The sequence below is a fragment of the Balaenoptera physalus genome (genome assembly GCF_965194825.1).
Source record: "Balaenoptera physalus genome assembly, chromosome: 20".
In the NCBI taxonomy this organism is placed as follows: Eukaryota; Metazoa; Chordata; class Mammalia; order Artiodactyla; family Balaenopteridae; genus Balaenoptera; species Balaenoptera physalus.
In genome coordinates this window covers 53,663,988-53,685,476 of record NC_138901.1, presented here as the reverse complement: position 1 = coordinate 53,685,476, position 21,489 = coordinate 53,663,988, and the positions used below count along the sequence as shown (strand labels likewise).

General features: G+C 51.8%; 1 protein-coding gene across 8 annotated transcripts in view; it reads right to left on the bottom strand.

The window, feature by feature from the left end:
- Positions 1-885: 885 nt before the first annotated feature.
- SLC13A5 (solute carrier family 13 member 5) overlaps positions 886-21,489 on the bottom strand; it is a 29,339-nt gene continuing 8,735 nt past the window's right edge. For 4 of the 8 annotated variants that reach the window (XM_082443867.1, XM_082443868.1, XM_082443872.1 and 1 more), the window contains exons 5-13: positions 21,183-21,370; positions 20,026-20,191; positions 18,430-18,552; positions 14,955-15,170; positions 14,034-14,134; positions 12,858-12,976; positions 10,770-10,931; positions 7,597-7,734; positions 886-6,435 (exon numbers count right to left, since the gene is read on the bottom strand). In XM_082443867.1, coding sequence (XP_082299993.1) covers positions 6,310-6,435; positions 7,597-7,734; positions 10,770-10,931; positions 12,858-12,976; positions 14,034-14,134; positions 14,955-15,170; positions 18,430-18,552; positions 20,026-20,191; positions 21,183-21,370 — 1,339 coding nt within the window. In that variant the 3' untranslated portion in view covers positions 886-6,309. The other 4 variants (XR_014257992.1, XM_082443869.1, XM_082443870.1 and 1 more) reach the window with 4 other exon arrangements.

Sequence of the window (21,489 nt, the reverse complement as noted above, 5' to 3'; positions counted from 1 at the left end):
AATTTGATTATATACGGAGTTATTCAGGATATGTGAGAATATAGCCTCATGCAGTTTTTTGTTTTTTTGGTTTTTTTGGCTGCATTGGGTCTTTGTTGCTGCATGTGGGCTTTCTCTAGTTGCGGCAAAGGGGGGCTACTCTTCGTTGCGGTGCGCGGGCTTCTCATTGCGGTGGCTTCTCTTGTTGCGGAGCACAGGCTCTAGGCGCACGGGCTTCAGTAGTTGTGGCACACGGGCTCAGTAGTTGTGGCTCGCGAGCTCTAGAGCGCAGGCTCAGTAGTTGTGGTGCACGGGCTTAGTTGCTCTGCGGCATGTGGGATCTTCCCGGACCAGGGCTCGAACCCGTGTCCCCTGCATTAGCAGGCAGATTCTTAACCACTGCGCCACCAGGGAAGTCCTCATGCACAGTTCTTGAGAATATATATTGGCACAGCCTTTTTGGAAAGCAAGTTGGCAATATCTGTCCCAGATTTTTTTGGGGGGGTGGCGGGGCCGAGGCACCACGCAGCTTGTGGGATCTTAGCTCCCCAACCACGGATGGAACCCGGGCCCTCAGCAGTGAAAGTGCAGAACCTTAATCACTGGACTGCCAGGGAATTCCCCTCTGTCCCAGATTTAAATACATACACGTTTTCATCCAGCATGCCATTCTAGGCAAGTATTCTACTCATGTACATTTACAAAGATTTAAGTACAGACATGTTTATTACAGTCTTAGCAAAAGATTGGAAATGACCCAAATGCCCATCAACAGGGGTCTTGTTTATTATACGGTATACACTTACAATAGAATACTATGCAGCTTTTAAAAAGACTGAGGCTTACTCCTAGGCACACAGCCAAGAGAAGTGAAAACATATGTCCACAAAAAGACATATGCAGAGAATTTTATAACAGCTTTATTCAGATAGCCCTCAACTGGAGCAAACCTAATGTCCATCAAAGGAGAATAAACAAACTGTGGCATATTCATACAATGGAACACTAGTTAGCAACAACGATAAAAGGAATGAATGGATACACACAACAGGAATGAATTTCTAAAGCATTTTGTTGCACAAAATAAATCAGACACAAGAGTAGGTACTGTAAGATTCCATTTACATGAATTTCAACAGGCAAAACCAACCTATGCTGACAGAAATCAGTACAGTGGTTGCCTCAAGAAGGTGTAGATTCCTGGAAGGGGCAAGAGAACCTTCAGGGGTTAAGGAGATGGAAATGAGGTGTTGCTTACACCTTTTATACAGTTGTCTAAATCACTGAATTGTATACTTAAGATCTGTGCAATTCACTGAATTTAATTTTACCTCAGTTTAAAACCAAAATTGGGAATTCCCTGGTGGTCCAGTGGTTAGAAGTCGGTGCTCTCACTTCCAGGCCCTGGGTTCAATCCCTGGTCGGGGAACTAGGATCCCACAAGCTGGGGAGCAGCCAAAAATAAAAAAAGAAAAAAGAAAAACAAAATTAACTATTGAATGGGGAAATAAAGTCAAACTTAGTATGTCCTGAAATGGAATGATCTCCAAATAAATTAAGGGGAAGGGGTGGAAACAAGGACAGAAAATGTGTATAGTATGCTCCCAGATGTAATAAAGAGGACACATATCTATTACGTAAGCTTGTATACAGTTGGCCCTCTGTATCCTCGAGTTCTGCATCTGCAGATTCAACCAACCATCATGCAGGATCACAGATATGGGGGTGCCGACTATACTAGGCCATTTTATACAAGGGACTTGCGCATCCGCAGATTTTGGTACCCTCAGGGGTCCTGGAGCCAACCCCTGTGGGCCGACTGTATATGTAACATGTCTGGAAGGACATGTAAGAAACTGTTGGGCAATGGTTGCCTTTCTGGAAGGGCCTGGAGGCCTCAAGGTCTAAAGTGGAGGGACATGTCTCAATACTTTTTTGTACTGTTGGAATTTTTTCACTGTGTTCATGGTAACTTTTTAGATATAAAAACTAGTTAAAATTTCTTGATTGGATAACAGGGTGTTCTGAGGTTGAATTGTCATATTTCTCTACCCTTGATAGCTGGAAGCAGGGACATAAATGCTGCTCTCACACTGCCGGCAGTGGGCGGCCTATGTCTCTGAGAGTAGAAGTGGGCATTTGCACAAGCATATCAGGGAAGCGCCTGGAAGGCGTTTCTGGGGCAGGGAAGTGAGAACCTGAATCCTGGCTCAGGACACCACAGGAAATAAACTGAATATCTATCTGAGCACAAGGATTTTGGCCGGAAATGGTAAGCTTTCTGTTGGAGAATGTAAAAAGCCATCCCATGATGTGGAAGATTTATCATGATGGAATTTTTTTTTTTATGTGAAAAGAAGCTTCTTTGGTGGGTTGGAAGACAAGGCTTTTAAGAGGATGTGGGACCAGGGGAGAGAGTACCCCAGAAAAAGGAGTTCTGAGCTAAGAATAGGACTTCCAGGTATAGTTTTTAACTAGACAGTCCAGCATTTGGTCTTTATTTCCCCAAAAAGAACATGCCATCAAGGGTCCTACCAGGGAATGTCCGTATTCATTTTGAGAATTGGACTCTGTGCTAGTGAGCTGACTCCCTGCTTGAAGTCCAGAGCAAAAGTTTCATTATCCATTATTCTTGTGTGTAAGGGATGGTGGGGAGGAGGGAAGACTTTTCCTGTCCCAGGGAGATGCCCTGCTCACTTGTTTTGCCAGAGGAGGCGGTCCAGGTCTTTCCCTAAGGAAGTCCTCAGCTCAGAGGGACAGGGAAGGATCCCAATTCCAGGATCAAAGGATAAGGAACCCTGGAATGCATGGGATCCTTGTGGAGTCATAAGTCCCTGGCAAAACAGCTCAGAGAGCAATCCTGGTCAAGATTATGTGTTCAGCTAACCTTGGGCCCAAATGTCTGATGTATGCTAAGAAGAGAGAAATCAAGGGTCTTGGGTAGAACCTCTTTACAAAATATAAGAGGCAAAATAACAATGGGGAAAAGGTCTCAGAGGGCTTTCGGCAAATGGCTAAGACCCAGATGGGAGCAAGGAGTGGGCCATGTAATAGACTTTAAGCCAAGACATCATGGGGATGCGGCAGGGGCTGCATCTGGCCCAAGCAGATGAAGGGTCAGTGGGGTAAGGGTGTTCATGACTCTGGGGAAAGGCCCTTACAGATGCTCTAGTCCAGCCCCTTCCTGATGGAAACTGAGGCCCAGAGAGTGGACTGACTTGTTCAGTATCCGACGTCAGGACTGAGCTTGGTCCATGACTCAGACTCTAGCCTCCCAATCCAGTGGTTCTCCTGGAAGTGGAGGCAGAGGTGAAGCCCTTGACCAAACACATACTCTCTTCCTACCCAGGAATGTGTTTCTACTGAATTCCATGGAAAGGGAGCCACTCAAGTAGCCTGGAGTGAGGGCAGCCCTCTGAAGGGGTCATAATAGCAGACCCTGGTTCATCACCTACCCAGCAGCTCCCCCTTTTCTTCCCCTGCCGGAAGCCATATTTTGTAGTAGGTGAAAACCTCTTGATTTCAGGAAACATAGGCCAATTTCCCAAGCCCAAGAAATGAGTCCTAATTGGTCTCATGGTATTCCAATTCCCCTTTGTCAGTGATTGGCCTAAGGGTGGGCATGTGATCTAGTTCTGGCCAACAAGACAGAAAGGGAAGATTGTAGGGCTTTCTGAGAGAGCTTTTGCTTTCCTAATAAAAGGGAAAGATGCAGTAGGTGCCATCATGCCCCCATCTCGCACACCTTCCTTCCTGCCTTCAATGCAGATGTGTATATAGTATGAGGGTCAAGCATGACAGTAAAGGCATAGCACCCTTAAGACAGCAGAGTGGACGATCAATCCCAAGTCTTTGGTGGCCCGAGTGAGCTGCTGGACCAGTGCCAGCAACTGTCTACCTCCAGACTTCTTGTTAAGTAAACGTTAGATGCCCTTATGATTTAAGCCGCTGTTAGCTAGGTTTTCTCTTACTTGCAGCCGAAAGCAATCCTGATTGGCACTGGCCATAAATGTTAGTGCAACTCCAGCCAACTTCAAGAGATGCTGTTTAGAAACAGCCTTTGGTCAGCCTCCTCAACCTTGGGATCTTTTCTCCTGAACCCCTGCCCAGCTTTCTTGTCTTTCCTCAACCAGATGGAATCCCCCCACCCTTCCACCCACCCCACCACATCCTCCCCCATCAGCCTGGCCAGTCCTACTCATCCTTCATTGCCCACGTTGGATGACCTTCACTGACCTTGCTCACTACCACCAGGCATACATCTAATTGACAACACTGATCAGTCATTTATTTACCAATCACACTTGTGGTGGCCTGCTGTGGATTAGCCATAGGGCCAGCACTGGACCCAGCAGGCAGTGCAAGTCCTTGGGAGCCCTCACTGGTGGGGCAGACACGTCAGCAACAGCAGTGTAGGGAGCAGTGACAGAGGGGTGGGTCGGTTTTATCTTGGCAGGGGAGCAGGTAGCCATTTCCGTACTGCTGTCTCCAACCAAAGGCTTTATTTCTCTGGGCAAAGACCAGCCCTGTCTGTTCCAGGACTGACCTAAGCCCATCTCAGAGGAGGCAGCAGAAAGGGCTCTTGTGAATGATCCCTGAGCGGGCAGGGCCTTGGGGTAGACGTGCTCTTGGCCACCCACCTTTCCCTACCGTCCCTGTAAGGCCAAGTCCCTTAATGGCTAGAGGAAGCAGCAGTGGACATGGCAGTGGAAGATCCGAATTGGAACCTTAGCCACCACTAACTTGATGTGTGACTTTGGACATGACGTGGGCTCTCTGAGCCCCAGTATTAATGAAAGACAGAGGAGGTTAATAATGCCTGCCTATCTCGCAGGCTGCTGCAAAGACTGAATGAGATGACTGTCAGATGCACCAGGGCCGGGGAGGCCTGGCACACTGGAGGTGGGCAGTAAGTGTTCATTCATCCACCTGCCTGCCCACCCCCACCCCACACACAGCAGAAAGCCAGAGACAGCGCCATGTACCTTCCATGGGAGACAGACCGGGCGCTCAGACATCATCCCACCCAAGGAACCAGGTGGGATGCTTGGTCCTCGGGTGGGGCATGGGGGTTCCTTGGGTTCCCAGACTTTCTCCTGCTCTGAAAAATACCATCAATGGAACAGCACAAGAAGGAAAGAAAATTGGGTTGGTGGGTAGGAGGATAGGATTCTCTCATGTGTCTCTCACAGGTTGTTCTGAGGGCTCCCAGGCCACTCTGGAGTCCTTGTCCAGCAACTTCAGGTAGATTCACCCATGGGCAGGGGCTGTCTGCTCAGGGATCGCCGGGCACTGCTTGTTCTCAGCGATGCTCTGTCAGCAGCAGGCTAGACTGCCAAGACCAGTCAGCAGAGGGAGGCTTTCCCCAGAGGTGCCCAAACTCTGGCATGACAGACAAACCCTGAAGGAACCCTGCTTTTGGCGGTTAACAGGTATTCCCTCTGGGTCTGCAGGTGAGGGAGGACCTAGACCTTCGCCTGTGGGCCCAAAGGAGGCCATCGCTGCCCATACTTGGAGTGTGATCCCAGCTGTCGTGGGGCAGGAAAAGCATCTCCCGGAAGAGCCAAACTGCCCTGCCTGGGAGAAAAGGGGCAGATTCCAGCAAATGACGGCCAGACAACAGAGGGGCCTAGCAGCTGAAGGAGGTGCCCCACAGAGCTGGGAAGGGGGTCCAAACTGTCAGCTCAGATGGAGCAGTGAACCGTCAGTGGGGTGACAGTGGGGTGGTGTCGTCCAGAAGTTATCGACTCAAATTCCTCATCCTTTTGCGGTGGCACCATACTCCTGGTGGTCCCAGGAGGCTCTGATTCCCACTCGCTCCAGCGGTGGAAAGCTGCCCAGGACCAGACATTTTGTCCCCGGGCTGGATTGTCCCTTCCAAGTGACAGGAGGGATATGAGGCAGCCCAAGGTAAGCTGGGAGAGACACAGGCTCTGGAAGGTTGTTTTCCACCTCCAGAGCTGGGATCTGATTGCCATTCAGATGACGAGAGAACACCAGAGCCCAGCCATGGGGCCAGCTCGAGGCTTAGTGGGGGTGGCACCCTGCCCGTCCCAGAGATGATGGCAGGCCCTCAGGAAAGATGGACGCCAGCAGCCTTATGGGAGGCTCCCTTCACTTCCGAGCCTGCCCTCCAGACACCCGGCCCCAGCTGAGACCCCAGGCGTGGAGGAAGAGGTGGCCCGTTGGCTGGGTCTCCGTGGGGTGTGGGCATCGTGGGGTCACCTTGGGGCATGAACCCCAAAGCTCTGCTACAAGTTGTACTGGAAGGTTCGGGTGTCCTCAGGAGGGCAGGGGCCTTGGGCGTGGTCTTGCGGCTCTTCCTAAGTCTCAATGTGCTGTCACATTAGCCCAGTCAGGGAAACTGTCCAAGTCAAATATGACCCGTCCCCAGGTGTTGACGGCCAAAAATACACAGGTGATTCCAATGACATTCATTATTAGTCCTGTTTTCATCTGGAAAAAAACAGGGTCAGAGTCAGCACCCTCGGGTCTGCCAGGCTGTCAGAACAAAGGTGAACGGGCCTTGGGAACCAGCACTCTGGGAGAAGGGAGCAAAGGCTGTTTGCTGGGCCTCCCGTCCCCAGGCCAGGCCCTGTGCTCTCCCCACCCCCCAGGCAGAGCAACTTCGTGTCCAGTAAGAATCACCACTGCTAAGGCAGCCCGGGAAACAGGCAGCACGGGTGGGCTCTTCAGGCCCATTGGGACGTTTGGAAAACTGGGCCTCAGGGAGGCGAGGGAGTTACTGGAGGGGCCCGGGTCTGACCCCGGCGCCTTCACCGCCCGCCCCACAGGCACGTGCTGGCCTTTCCAGGGCCTGCTCTGCCTCCCTTGGGTGCTCAGTAACCATTGCTTTCAAACCCTGGGGCAGAATTTCACTGGGGATTGGAATTGAGTTTGCAGTTCCTGGTTTCTGGGACCCACCCTCTGTGTGAGAATGCTCCATGGAGTCCCAGAGATACCCAGCGGAGGCTCTGAGTTAACTAACACCCGATTGGGCCGAGGGAGGGACCCGCTTTCCTGGCCTCCCCTGTTTGCCCACTTGCCTCTCCCCATTCCGGAGCTGCAGAGCTGCCCTCCTCCCGCCGGAGGCTGGGATAAAGCCAAAGCAGAACTGAAGAGTTCCTCCTTTGGCAGCATTTGTTTCCAAGGCAGCATCTGCTCCCAGGCAGTGGTGTCTCTCCCACTGCCTGCTTCCATGTCTGTAGACACCTCTGTCAATCTCTTTGGCTGTCATTAACATTTCCCCTCATCTCAGCCTTGCCCCTCCTGACTGTCCTCACGGGTTCTTACTAGACTGTGAAGTCCATCTCGTCCATGTGGGACTCCCACCCTCACCCCTTCCCAGTGCTCAGTGAAGGCTCCCCTGGTGGCTGCTCGGGCACTTCCAGGTGGGAGATTCTGTAACCCACCTCTCAGCTTTGGGAGACAGAACAGTCTATGAAATAAGAGATCATGTCAAAAAAGAAGAAAAAAGCTGCATATAAATGCAAATAATGAGCTAGGTCTGGACATTTGGTCCCAAACTGTTTGACACCACAGGTCATTAACAAATGGGGCATCCCTCATGACAAAAGCATCATAGGTGATAGGAGTGAATAAAAGCGGCTGCGTTACCATGTCGGAAACCTTGAGGTGTCCATAGGAAAACACGATGGCATTAGGTGGGGTGGCCACGGGCAACATGAAGGCAAAGGATGAAGTCAGGGTACAGGGGATCATGATGTACAGCGGGTTGAGGCCAATGGAACGTGACTGGGGAAAAACACAGCACTACAACGTCACAGATGCAGAAAACAGAAGCTCCTGGGGACCGTCACTCTGAAAAGCTTTTCCCTAATGTACTGTGTACATTCCCACCTCTGTGCCTCTGTCCTGCTGGCCCCTCTACCCTTTGCCACATCTGGATGATAACTCTGCTGGACCCTGAAGGCTAAACTTACCGGGAAGCCTTTCTGAACCCCCTCAATTCACTCAACATCTACTTCTTGGGCACCTACTATGTGCCAGAGACCATGCTGGGCACTCCTGCAGGCCATGTGTGCACATGTCTGTCTGTCTTGACACAGAGAGAGCCTAGAGGGCAGGGACCACATCTCTCACCTGTGTGTGTGCCTCTGTATGTGTGTGTTTTTATACACATTTGGGATCATTTTGTGTATGGAATTTGGTATCCATCTGTTTAAAGCTTAAAATTCAGCCACATCTAGCACAGAGTAGACAGATGCTCATAAATATCTGTTGAATGAATGAATGATATAATAATTTGTAATGTCTGTCAATATCAAAATTAATAATTTATCATGCAGATCTACTTGCACATGAGAGCAGACACATATGCAGAGATGTTCAGTGCAATATTGTAACAGCAAAACACACAGGAAACAGACTCAATGGCCATCAATAGCAGGACGGTCAAATAAAATACATATATACAAACAATGGAATAGTTTGCAGCTGAAAAGAAGAATTGAGTAGGTTTTATGTGCTAACAATGGAAGGATCTCCAAGATATATGATTAGATTTAATAAGGTGCAGAACAGGACCACGGAATAATGCCATTTGTTTAAAAGGAGAGTGTGTGTGTCTGTGTGTGCATGTGTAATACGTCCAGAAAGATACCTAAGGAATTAATAACAGGAATTGTCTTTAGGGAGGAAGCTAGAGCGTAAGGGTCTGTACACTCTTTGGTATTATTAGACGTTTTCTGGCTACGTGTATGTATCACATTTTCAGCTTTGAAAAATTATGTGTTCCCATTTTATGAAATACCCTTCAGGACTGATTTTTTTTTTAATGGCTTGATAGTGTTACATTGTATGAATATATGATAACTTATTTCATCAGTCCCCTGCTATTATGGAAGTATTTTTATAACAAATAATTCTTTGATGTGCATCTTTATAATATAAGCTTGTAGGCATCTCTGATGATTTTCCTAAGACAGATTCCTGGACATAAAATTCCCAGAGTCCGGTGTAATCTCTTAGCAGTTGGGTTTTTTTAAATCCTTGTCGTTTTATTTTCACAAACCTTGTATTTTAAACCTTTCTATGCACAAAATATAAATATGTACATAATATTTTTTTTACCAGTGGCCTCCAATTTTCTTTATTTTCACCACTATCAGGAAAGTATTTTAGCATATACTTTTAATATAGGGGTTTTTATTATAACATATATACATGTATCACTGTATTGATATATTCTAAACCATAGGAAAAAATAAATATTTTTTTATTGGAAAAAAAAAAAAAATTCCCAGAGTCAAAGGGTATGAGCGGGTTTCAGGTTATGGTTCCCGTGGGTAAACAGGTCTCTGAAAAGGCTGCGCCAGTTGCACTCTAGGAGTAACTGAGAGGAACCAGTCTGCTTCCTGGTTTCCCCATGGTGTGTGCACCCCATGTGCCTCTGTGACCCAGCTGGGGGTCACCACCTTCTCCTTCCCTGCAGGTGGGTGCTGAGGCAGGAGCGTGAGGTCTGCGTGGAATCTAACTCGGGGCTTCGGATTCTAGAAAAGCTTGTTTTCGAAGGGCCTGGCCACCCACTCAGGTGAAGACCCCCATTTGACTAGTGTCTGGAGGTGACAAAGCCAGGCCTCTGCTAGGGAAGGAGTCCTCACTACGGCACGACCAGCATCAGAAGACGCTCCTCGGCATCTTTTCGCCCTGGGCAGCCTGCTTAGAGGAGGGGGAGATGGGCCACCTTGCTCTTTCTAACACTTCCATCTTCACTTGGAATAAAAGGAGAAAATCACTTGGGTTTGCTTTTTATACACGTGGACACCCTGGCAACTGAATGAAAAGTTACCAACTTCAGTCCTGTGTTGAGGCCTTTGTAAGTCTGTCCTCCCAACTCCAGAATGACAGCCCCAGCCTCTCCCCGGCTCATTTTGCATCTACAGAGGGTCTTCATAGCCCTCATCCTACTTGACCCTCAGCACAAGAGTAGGGGAAAGAACTTGAGTGACGGGTTTGAGGATCCCACAACTTGAACTCAGGTCTTCTGACTCCGAACCTAGGGCTTTTTCTGTACCACCTTGAGGTTGGTACTGCCAAGTGATGAGTGACAAAAGGAAATGCAAGAGAAGGTCACAGTCGAGCTTCCTATAAGCTCTGCTTTCTTCTCAGTCCCAATTCAAAAACATGCTTGCCCACGGAACACAGCCCTTTAGCCTGGCACTCAGCATCCCCACCCACCACCACCCACAGCCTCTCTGGGCTCAGTGCCCACTGATCCCCAGTCCCTGAGCTTGCCAAGCAAGGCTTCTGGGAGTTTTCAGTCATGCTCCCATTTCCTTTATGTGGGCTACTCCATCTTCCCGGAACGTCCTCTCCCCTCCCACCATTCCCAGGCTCCATTTCCCCCAAGATCTCTTCCTGGCGGGTTCCAGCCAATGGTGTCCCCCTGTCCTGCAGGCCTCCTGCTCACCTGTGCTACATTCTGAGAGACCCTCTGTCATTCCCCCATGGCATCCTTGGTGTAAGCCCTGTCTCCCCCGCTTGAGAAATAATCGATTACATTCATAAATAAATTTAGGGCACCTGGTTGTTGCTTAGCACCTTTGGTCCGCGTGGAGGACACGAAGAAGAACCAGCGAAGCACTGAGCGCAGGCCCGGGGCCATCAAGGGCACACAAGTCTGTGTTAGAGCAGGGCTCAGGGCCCAGGTCTCCAGAGCCTGGCCAGGCTTGGGCCCCTGATGTCACTGTCTCTCTAGGGGCCCAGGATACGGTCAGCTTCCTATGAAATGAGGACTAAGGGTCATCGCCCCCAGCGGGGTTACTTACCATGGAGGCAAAGATGGGCAGGAACAGGGTGGTGGTAGCCACGTTGCTTGTGCATTCAGTGAGCACAGCAATGAGTGTGGACAAGATCAAGGTGATGGCTGCCGGGGACACGGCATGCAAGGGCTCCATCTGGCTCCCCATCCATTCTGACAGCCCCGAGGCCTGGGAAATACAGGGAGGGCAGTCACCACAGGGCTCCTGGCTCACAGTTCCTCCGGAGCCTGAAGGGACCTTCATCTGTCTCCAAAGAGCTCAGCCCATCCTTCACTTCCGATTCTCTCTGTCTGCATACGTACCATAGGTGATCTAATCCATACCCACAATTTCAGTCTCCATCCTCACTCTGCCATCTCCTAAATCCTCGTTTCCAGCCCAGCTGGTCTGCTGTCTGGATTTCCACACAGATATCCCATGAGCGTGTCAGACCCAACATGCCCCAACCTGAATTCATCTTCTGCTCCCCCTGGGCTCCCCAGCCCAGTGACTAGACTCACCTAGTGTCCAACCTAGAAGGCTAGGGGGTCATCCTGGGGTCTCTGTCCCCCTTATTTCTTATGCCCAGTCACCATGACACCCAAAACATCTCATGTCCATCATCTCCTCTCTGTCTCCCACAGTTCTTAAAGCTCAGGAGAGTGATTTGAGCCAGAAATTGGGAATTTAGATTTGGGGCTTTAGGCTAAGAATAGATTGTCCAGGGAGAGAATGAAACGTGAACAAAGAAGAAGCCAAGGACAGAACCTTCAGGAACACTCATATTTAAGGGAGAACAGAGGAAAAGTCAACCAAGGAGGCAGGGCAGGAATAGTCAGAGTTAGAAGTAGACAGGAGAAAATGATGTCTTGGGGACCAAAGGAGGAAGGAGTTTCAAAAAGGAGACAGTGGACCATGGAGTCCAGTGTTCTGAGCCTGTGTTAGATGAAGGCTATGGAGCATCTACTGGGTCTCCCCCAACCCCTGTCCGGCCTAGGCCTCCACTTCAGACATCCAAGAGATTTTTCCCAAGTGCAGATCTGACCAAGTTACTCTCTGGCCTCAAGCCTTTAGTAGCTGCCCACCACCTTCAGAATGAAGTCCACACTCCCTATCTTGACCCTCAGTGAAGTGGCTTCTGTGAGCCTCACCAGCCTTATCATCTGCTGTTCCTCAGCTGGATACAACATGCTGATTTCTGTACTCATGTGTCACTTCTTTCTGAAATGCTCTTCCAAACATGTCCCCCCTCTCTAGGCTGTGAAATCCTCAAGAACAGGGACCATATATCAATCTCCTCTGTAATTCCTGTGCCTGACCTAACACAGACATAATAGGAAGGTTTGATGACAAATGAATGAGTGAATGAGAGATGGATGGAGAGGTGACTAAATGGATGGATCTGTTCATCAAAATAATAGTTGTGTACCCACTATGTGCCAGGCTCCATCCTAGATGCTGAGGAAACAGCAATAATAAGATAGACCAAGTCTATCTATTACGTTCTATTCCTGGATAGATGGATGAACGGATGGACAGAGGAACGCAGCACCAAGCATCCCTCCCTCTGGCTCATTTCTTCCCTCTCAGGGAAGGGGGGAGGTAAGAAAGTTGCATTTTTGGGTGTTTTCCCCCAAAAGCTCTTCCTCTCCTCCTATGTCGCTACATACCTAGCTAGAGAAAAAAAAATTTTAATGGCAACCATATCAACAAAGTTCATCAGGAAGAAGAACCAAGGGTAATGGTGAAAATATTCACAAAGACTTGAAAGAAAGACCTGCCTAGAATAAATCAAAGCAGAGATTGTTGTTACCAAACCTCACAGGAGACCTCCCATCATCCCCCATCTCTTTTGGCTAACCAGGGTCACTCATTCACTCATTTCTGAAATCACTCAGAGAGTACTTTCTCTATTCCAGGCACTATTCATGGTGCAGGGTACCTAGATGACAAGGCAGAGGCCCCGTCTTCAAGAAATGAACAGTTACATGGAGAAGACAGACACAGAAACACACAGGCACAGGCCTGGGGTGCCGAGGAGGAGGGGTGCAGCAGTTCTCAGCTGCCCTCTTGGTGAAGGAAGGGGCCCTAGGCAGCCCACAGTGGAGAAGTTACCTCACATCCTTTAGCCAGAGCAAAGCCACCCCCCAGGAGCAGCACGATGCCCCAGGGTACTTTCTCCTGGGCCACCTTCCAATTCAGCAGCGGAGGCGGATAAAACGGTGTTTTCCTTTCTGAGAAGAGATGATAAAAACACACACATACGTTGGGAATTCCCTGGCAGACCAGTGGTTAGGACTCCGTGCTTTCACTGCTGAGGGCCCAGGTTCAATCCCTGGTTGGGGAACTAAGATCCCACAAGCCATGTAGCGCGGCCAGGAAAAAAAAAACAAAACAACCCATACATAACCCAGAGCAGCATTAGCAAGCAAAAGAGGTAAAAGAGATCTAATGCAGGGGAATAAAAGCCTGCAAGGACAATGAGTGCCGTCTCATATCTGTAAATTAGCTAAAATTTACGGTAATCACTACAACACCCACTGCTGGTAAAGACATGATATGGTAAAGCTATTATACACTCCTGTTAGTGTTATAAATTGGTGCCGTCTTTTTGAAAAGCAATTTACCAATACATTTTAAAAGCCTTTAAGACATATATACTCTTTTACCCAAGCTGCAATCACTGCTAGAAATTTATCCGAAAGAAGAAACACCCTCGAAGAAAAAGCTATATTCACGAAAACATTAATTTATAATAATGAAGAATTCAAAACAGCCAGAATGCTCCATGACAGGGGAATGGTTACAGCCCCCGATACGATATAATGCCGCTATTAGAGGAAATAAATTTGAAGACTGTGGCAATAGCAGGAAATGTTTCTAGCATAACCACAAGCGAAAACATGAAAACAAAAACCAGTAAAGAAACAGGATTGAAATTATGTATGTTTTGATTATAGCCATATAATATATATGCATATTAACAAAGACTGGGAGGGAGAGAGAAACCCCCAAAATACTGATGGCATTATGGGAAATGTGAAATCTCTTTCTGGTTCCTGTTGTAAAATAAATAAGATTTCAAATGTTTAAAAAGCAAAAGAGGAGATTCTGCACTAAACAATATGCAGAGAAGGCTTGGAAAATACGCTGTGCCCAGACTTTGTAATCTAGCCAGTCCTTTTCAACAGGGTGAGATGTTCTCCCTCCCAGGCCCAGGGAACACCATGGAGATCCTTTGCTGCCGGGGCCCCAACCCTGATGAATGGGAGGCCAGGACAGGAGCCTTACCTTCCTCAGTCTGGCTGCAGAAGTTGAACTTGGGCTTCTGCGAAGGCACAATGAATAGCAAGATGGCCACAAAGATGGCCACTGTGGCATCGGAGGCATACCTGGGCAGGGAAGAGCACATGGGATGAGCCCATCTTGGCTGCACTGACAGTCATGCAACAAGCCTGCACTCAGATGGGCTCATCTGAGTAAGAAAACTGGAACCCCAAAGGCCAAGATCGGGAGGGATGAGGTAGACTGAATCCTGGCTGGAAACCAAGACTCCCATGTTCTCGGCCTAGCTCTGCCACCAACTCTGAGTGACTCTGAGGGGCTCACTTCCCTCTCTGTCTGTGTTGCTCCATAGGTGAGCTTCATGAGCTCTCCTCAACCAGATTCTCCGGGATTCTGGGTTCACCAGGGTGACCACAAGGACTCTGGGGCTACCCCAAGCAGACCTTCAAAATGGAGTAAGCAGTAACAGGCAGCAATCTCCCTGTGCACATCTTCTGCCCTTTCTAGGATATGCATGTTTCTCAACCTTTCTTCTATTCTGACCACATAACATCTTAGCCAGGAGAGAAACTTCATATCCCCCCTTTTGCCAAGTCTCTATCTAAAGAAGCTTCTGGACCCCAGGATGCGTGTCTTCGGAGGGACTCGCCCGGATCTGAAGAAACATGAGAAAGGAAAGATGGCAGAACAGAGACTTGGAAACCAGAGCACTGAGAGCCCCAGTCCTAGCCCAACTGGCCTCTCTGTATCACAGCCTGGCTACCCTGCCAGCCTGTTGGGGCAAGAGGGGCCACAAGAACACATCTGTGAGCTTGTCAGGAAGACTGGTGAGACAAAAATGAGTCCAGAAACCAACAGAGTGCTCCAGAACCGGACGGCAGAGGAGGAGGAGAGCCATGGGGGGGTGCTGTGGGAGGAACCACTTACTTTGTCTTGCCCTCCACCCAGGCGATTGACAGCCAGCCGGGCATGAAGCCGGGGTCCCGGGAGAACCACAGGCCGACCAGCAGGAAGAAGCAGAGAAGGACGTTGACCTCAGCGAAGGAGAGGGGCCCCAGCTTCCTGTACTCCGCCCACAGCACCTCGCGGGCAGCCTTCTCCTCACTCTTCTTCTCCAGCCCGCAGCCCCAGGACTCTTTAATACTAGAGAATGCAAAGACAGGAGGACGGCGGGGCGTGTTGGCTGACTCAGGGCTGGTTGAGTGGAAGCGTGTACACTGGGCAGCAGAACATGATAGAAAGCCACACAGGGCTGCCTGTCCCCCGGGGGCCTCGAGCAAGTCCCTTCCCACTCCCCATTTCTGTCATCTGCCTGCCCTACCTCACAGGACATAGTGGGGCAAAGTCTCTGTTTTATGGACCCAGCATATGCCCCCAGGGTGCCCCCAGAGGAAGCCTGAGATGGCCCAGGTGGGGTGTCAGGGACAGTGGAGGTTGGAAGAGAGGATGCAGGAGGGTGGGAGGCTGAGCAAAACGGAGCAGGGGATGGACAGGAGCATAGGAAGCAGAAAGAAGCAGAACCGAGGCCACTGCTGGCACGGGGGTCCTGGCAGGTGCCGGTCGCCTAGAGACCGGTGGCTGCCGACATCTGGGGGTGCCCGTGAGAAATCTGGAACCGGCTCAAGGTGGGGCCGAGGCTCCTTCACATGCTCCGTCTTCCTCCTCCCACTGCGGCCTGGAGCTGCCTTCAGTGGTGCCAGGATGCCAGTCCCCATCAGCAGGTGGCTCAAGAGGACACAAGGAACAAGGACAGGTCCCAGCAGACTGGGTCAGGCAGGAGCAGGGTGGGTACTTGCATTGCAAGGAGCTGACACGTAGGATTAAGGACGCAGAAGACTCGGGGGCTCGTAGTAGCTGTGGCGAAGGCAGGAGGGAAGCCAGCCAGGTCCTGCTCTTGGACGGGCTCCCTAGGAACCAGTGCCCATTGGCCAACACGCCTGCCCAGGGCACCCTGCAGGACTTCCCTGGGGAGTGTTGGCAGGAGGGGGCAGGAAGGAGGATGGATCTCGGAGGAGTTACAGAGGGTACCTAGCCTTGGGGAGGGGCTGACTGGGGCCACTGGCACACAGGATGCCAACCCCGAGGGATCCACTGAGGATTCCAGTCACACGTTCCAGCCCCCGTCAGCCTGAAGGTGGGGGGCAAGGCCAAGAGGATTATCCCTAGAGAGCCTTCCCTTGTGGGAGTCCTTCCTGGGACCCTAAAACAGACTTCCTAGGAGCACAGGGGTTAATGGAATACGTGCTGAGGTGCCAAATGCTGAAGCCAGGGCTGGACGGGAACCACCCTTGAGAGGGTGAGGGCCATGCAGGGCGTGGGGCACGGCCTAGAGCAGGGACTCAAGGAGGTTGGGACACAGCTTCCTGTGGTGCTCAGGGGTTAGGAAAGGAAGTGGCAGTGATGGGGACTCGGGTCTGCACAGCCTGCCAAGATCTCCGTTCTGGACTAGGGGCAAGGACATTTGTCCTCAGGGTCACCCGCCAGGGACACCCTCCAGATCATCCAGCATGGGGATGGCTCTGCTGGCGTGGGAGCTGGCCTCTCTGTCCTCGCCCCCTTGTCATGAGAGAGTCTGTGTTCCACCCACTACCGATCTGCTGCCACCTGTCGTTCTCCAGACTCTGGGGCTGGACCAGAGGCTTCAGCCTTCCAGGATAACGGGTGACTTTGGTAGCTGCCCAGCCCATGTCTGATGCTGGAGACACATCCCGACCCCACACTGGCTGCAGACTCTGGGGGCTGCATCATATATGCAGGTGTCCAGTGCTGGCCCCCTGCAGTGGTGCCCCCAGGCCTTCAGGTCCCTCTTACACTAAGCGGTTTCACATTCATCTTTGGGTTAATCCGTCTGGTGACTGCTGGGCTGGCACGAGATGCAGGCAAATGGATCCAGCTTTCCTGTGGGGGCCCCGGGAGCTGGGTGGGTGCATGATGAACTGGGTCAATGCGCTGCAGGAGAGGCGAAGGGACCCCGAGCCCCGTGGCAGGGGTCCAGAAGAACTGTCATCCCTAACTCAGGGCTTAGCCTGGTGAGGAAAGTTGGGTGTAAGCCAGCAGGAATATCCCAAGAGTCCTGGGTGGTCTTGGGAGGGTCTGTGGCCCCCTTGGCTGGATGTGGCCTAGGAAGCTGCCCATAAACTCAGGAAGATACAGTTTTTCTGAATTAGGCTGGAGGGAATGACCCTGACATTGCTCTCCACGACCAACCAGATGAGGGATTCAAACTGCAGCCGAGCACCTGTAGGAGCAGCTTCCCTTTCACACGGGGGCCCGGACGCCAGGCAGGGTGGGGGGCGCGACGAATGCCCGCAGCTACCATTAAGTCGTCATTATGGCTGCTTTGATTATGGACAGAGATTTTTTTTAACGGCAGTTTTCAAAACAGTTCCTCCTTCAGAAGAAAACTTAACCAAAGTGCCCCTTTTTCCCATTAACTCACAGGTCTTCGTGGGCGCTTTACCTTTCAGCTCTGAGATCTCTTGGCCACATAGGCCTCTGTTTTTTGTTGGGCTCAAGCGCCATGTGAACTAAGGCACAGAGCACATGGCTCACAGCTAGGTACTTTACACTCCAGTGTGAGAGGGTCACCTTCACGCCACAGATAAGTTTGTGCCTTTAAAAATGACAACAACCTTTTGAGGTATTTGTCAGCCACACATCATGGTTTCTGTCCAAAGTCTGGCTGCTGTCAAGGTTGACTCTGGGTCAGCTGTGTGCTGGGAACTGGAAGGTAAACTTTGCAGAAGCTGTGCGCTGCTGGGAACATTGTAAGCATTCAGTAAATCTGGGTTTGGACTGATGTGGATATTATCAGGAGGTCTGCTGTGACCTGGCCTGACGGGCACTGGCAGCCAAGTGGAAGTCTGTCCAGCAGTGTTGACGGGCACCAAGAACAAAGCTTCTTGTTAATTGCTTTGACAACGGTACACCTGCCCTTTCTCCCTGGGCTGGGAGCTGGGCCGGGTGTAGCGGTCAGAGAGGACTTACCGCAGGCCACAGAGGAGCTCAGGTCGGGGGAGGGATGGCACTGGAGCATGACTACAGGTGCCAAGGGGCAGGGCGTGGTGTGCCCAGGGAAGCCCGGAGCAGCGAGCAGGCAATCCGTCAGAATCGGAATGGGGGTGGGGGCAGTTGGGAAAGGTGTCGCTGAGGAAGGAGCATTTGAACTGGCCTTGAGGACTGAGGAGGTTGGAAGGTAGGAAGGCAGGGAGTGGCATGCCAGGAAGAGGGAACAGCACGTGCAAAGGCACGGTGAGCAGCAGGGGTAGCGGGAACTGGAGGGCAAACTAGCAGGAGATGGGGCTGGAGAAATGGTCCGGGCCAGACAGGAGGAACTCTCTAGACTCCCCTGCTGAGCCGAGGCGTGGTTAGATCCTCTATTCCGTAAGCATCTCAAACTTACTTGAATCTCATGTAAATAAACCGGAGCCACAGCCAGGAGAGCAGCAGCATGATCAGCATATTAGGGAAGGCAAATCCAAACCAAGAGGCGAAGTTCACGACGTCTTTGCTGTCAGGAAACAATCTGAAGGGAAACATACCGGTCCACATCTCTACCAGACACTGAGCTGTGGAGAGCGGGCGGGCCGGACCCTGCGGGCGGAGGCTGAGCGGCAGCCGGGCCCCGAGAGGTGGTCTGGAGCGGGGCCTCCCCCTCCTGAAGTCCAGCCACCCACACCCATCACTCAGCATTACCCCAGTCAAGCAGGGGCCCCAGAACATGGCCGCGCACAAGACAAGCCTGAGGAGTGACCAACTGACCCTCCTGGAGGTCCACACCCCGCTGAGAAGCTCATGAAAGTCATGGCCCTTCAGGCCAAAAAAATACACCTTTGTACACACATAATTTGGCCAACAGCTCCAGGGGGTCCACAGATGCCTCAGAACCTCACCCCATGGGCTTCTGCAAGGGAAGGCCCCCCCCTAGGAAATCAAATCTCAAAAGCTTACCAGGGTGGGACCAGAAGATGTTTCCTGGGGGCTATCCGCCCCCAGCCCCAGGCACTGCTCCCTTCAGCCCAAGGGTGTCAGACTAGCCACAGAGCTTTTCCCATTCAGCCCAGAGGAATTTCAGGGAGAACCATAAGGCTATCATTACAGAAAACACTTGCAGGAGCAAAACAGTCTGCTTGTTTGACCTCAAGTGTCTGCAGGCCTGCCCTTCCCACCTCCCAGCTGCCCTCCCCACCCCTGTCCTGGGTGTTTGTCTGCACAGGACGGGCACCGCCATACTTCTGTTCCTTCCCTCTGTGCCCACTGCAATTTGTACTTATCTTCATTAACACATTTACACAACCCGCCAGAACTCTCTGGGTGTCTGCTACCCTCAGCTGCCTCTCACTTCTGTGACCCAAGCCCCACCCGGCACAAGGCCAAGAACAGAACTGAGTCCTCAAAGCCTGGGTCCCTTTGTGGCCAAGGCTGGAAAGTTCTAAACCACCCCATGGTCCACCTGGAGCCTCACAGGGGCACACGTCCCCCTCAAGGGCAATTAGAGGGGCCATAGTGAAAGAGCCAGTGAGGAACCAGGTGACCTAACCTCTAACCTTTCCGGGTGTCATAGGACCATCGCCATTAACAACCGCGGTCGTGAGCCAGCTTTGAGGGAAGCATCTTTAGGGGCATCTATTTTCTATAAGTTTTAACCAAGGAACCCGCTTCTCGTATTACACTGTCAATTCCCATGACCAGCTCGGCGTTCAATCCACGTTCCCTGTCTGAGCGAGAATCCTGAGCCCAGGAGAGAAAGGCAGGACTTGTCCTGAGCAGAAAGCAACCCGGTCTGTGGACATCAGCTCCTACGCTGTGGGGTCCTGAGCATGTGCAGGGAGGTTGGGCCACAGAGGCTGATGGCGGCCCATCCTCTCACCCCAGCCAGGCGGCCCCCACCCCCATCCCGGCTCCAGGGCCCAGCTGAAGAGGAGGAAGAGGTGGGTGGGCCCCTCCAGCCCCATCCCCCCCCCACTATTGTCCCCAAAAGGCATGGCCAGCGACTCACTCTTGCATCTGGCCCAGGAGCACCACGTTGGGTCCCGTGCCGGTCAGGGTGGCAGTGCCTCCGATGCTGGCTGCGTAGCACACGCACAGGGTCATGGCCTTGCATATGTTCTTCCTGTCGACCTCCCGCTGCCTCATGGAGGGACCTTCAAAATGCGCTTGGCTCCCTGTGGTGGGCACACTGCCGTGGGCACACTGGGGACCACCTGCCCAGCCCCAGCTCCTGACCCTGCCGCTGACCTGAGGACCCAGGCGTGCCAGCTCTGCCGGCTCCCTGCCCAGGTTCTGTCTCCCCCACCTCCAGCCCAGTGCTCTTATCCGGCCCCACGTGCCCCCCCAGCTACGTCCCTCGGCAAGGCCCAGGCTCCTCAGTGCTCCGAGCAAAGTCAGCAACTTCAGACACACTCCTTTCTTTCCTGCCTCCTTGTTCTTGCTCAAGCTGTTCCCTTCATCTGGAGGGAGGGGTCCACATCCATCTCAGATGTCCTCTCCTCCTAGCAAGGTCTCTCCCTTTTCTGCGCTCCCTCAGAGTCTGGCTAATGGCAACCCGTGGCCTCCCCCAAGTCGGATGAACTAACCGAGGGGCCTCTTGACTCCATCCCACCGGGCTCCACAATATGAGTGTGTCTGCTTCATCTCTGCTGGCCCAGGGTCTGGCAATCAGGCTATCAGCACAGGCTCTGAGTGGGCCCACGCTGGGCCCTGGGGATGGGGTAGCGAACAAGACAGAGAAAAACACAGGCACTGTCTGACTCGCCTGAGCTCGGTGCCTAGCGGGGAAGCAAAGGTGGGATGACCAACCCCAGTACCTGCGGGAACAGTGTGGAGGGATTTGGCCTGTTCAGAGGAGGCCTCCCTGAGGATGAGTAGGGGTAGAAGGGATTGAGGGGCATCCAGTAGGTGCTCAAAAGATACCCAAATGAATGATCAAATCAACACGTATTCATTTCTGTGATGGCGGGAACGGAGGGCAGGAACTTGCTATAAGCTCTACTTAAGGATCTAACTTTTATGCAATAATCACATTCCTAAAACTTAGGAAAACAGTGTCTTCTAAGTATTTCTCTATGTGCCTGCTAAAAGGAGGGCTCCAGGAAGCAGGGAGGTGGCTAAAGCTGTTGGCAACCAAAGGGAAGGCTGCCCTGGCCAGGGGCTCACCTGGCAGCTCGCCGGCCTTGCCCTTGTCTGTCAGCTCCAGAGCCCCGAGGCTGGCCTCGGTGGCTGCGCTCATGGCCTCCATCTGCCGCAGCACGGCCTCCACAAGGGGCACCATCATGGCCGTGGTGGCCGTGTTGCTGATCCACATGGAGAGAAAGGCCGTGACGCCCATGAAGCCCAGCATCAGCCTGCAGAGGAGGGGCAGGAGGAAAGCCGGAGGATCCCCCACCCCCACCTCTCACAAGCCCTAGGGAGCAGCGGGGGGCTAGGTGCCCCCTGCAGGGATGCCCGGGGTCAGGGCCAAGGT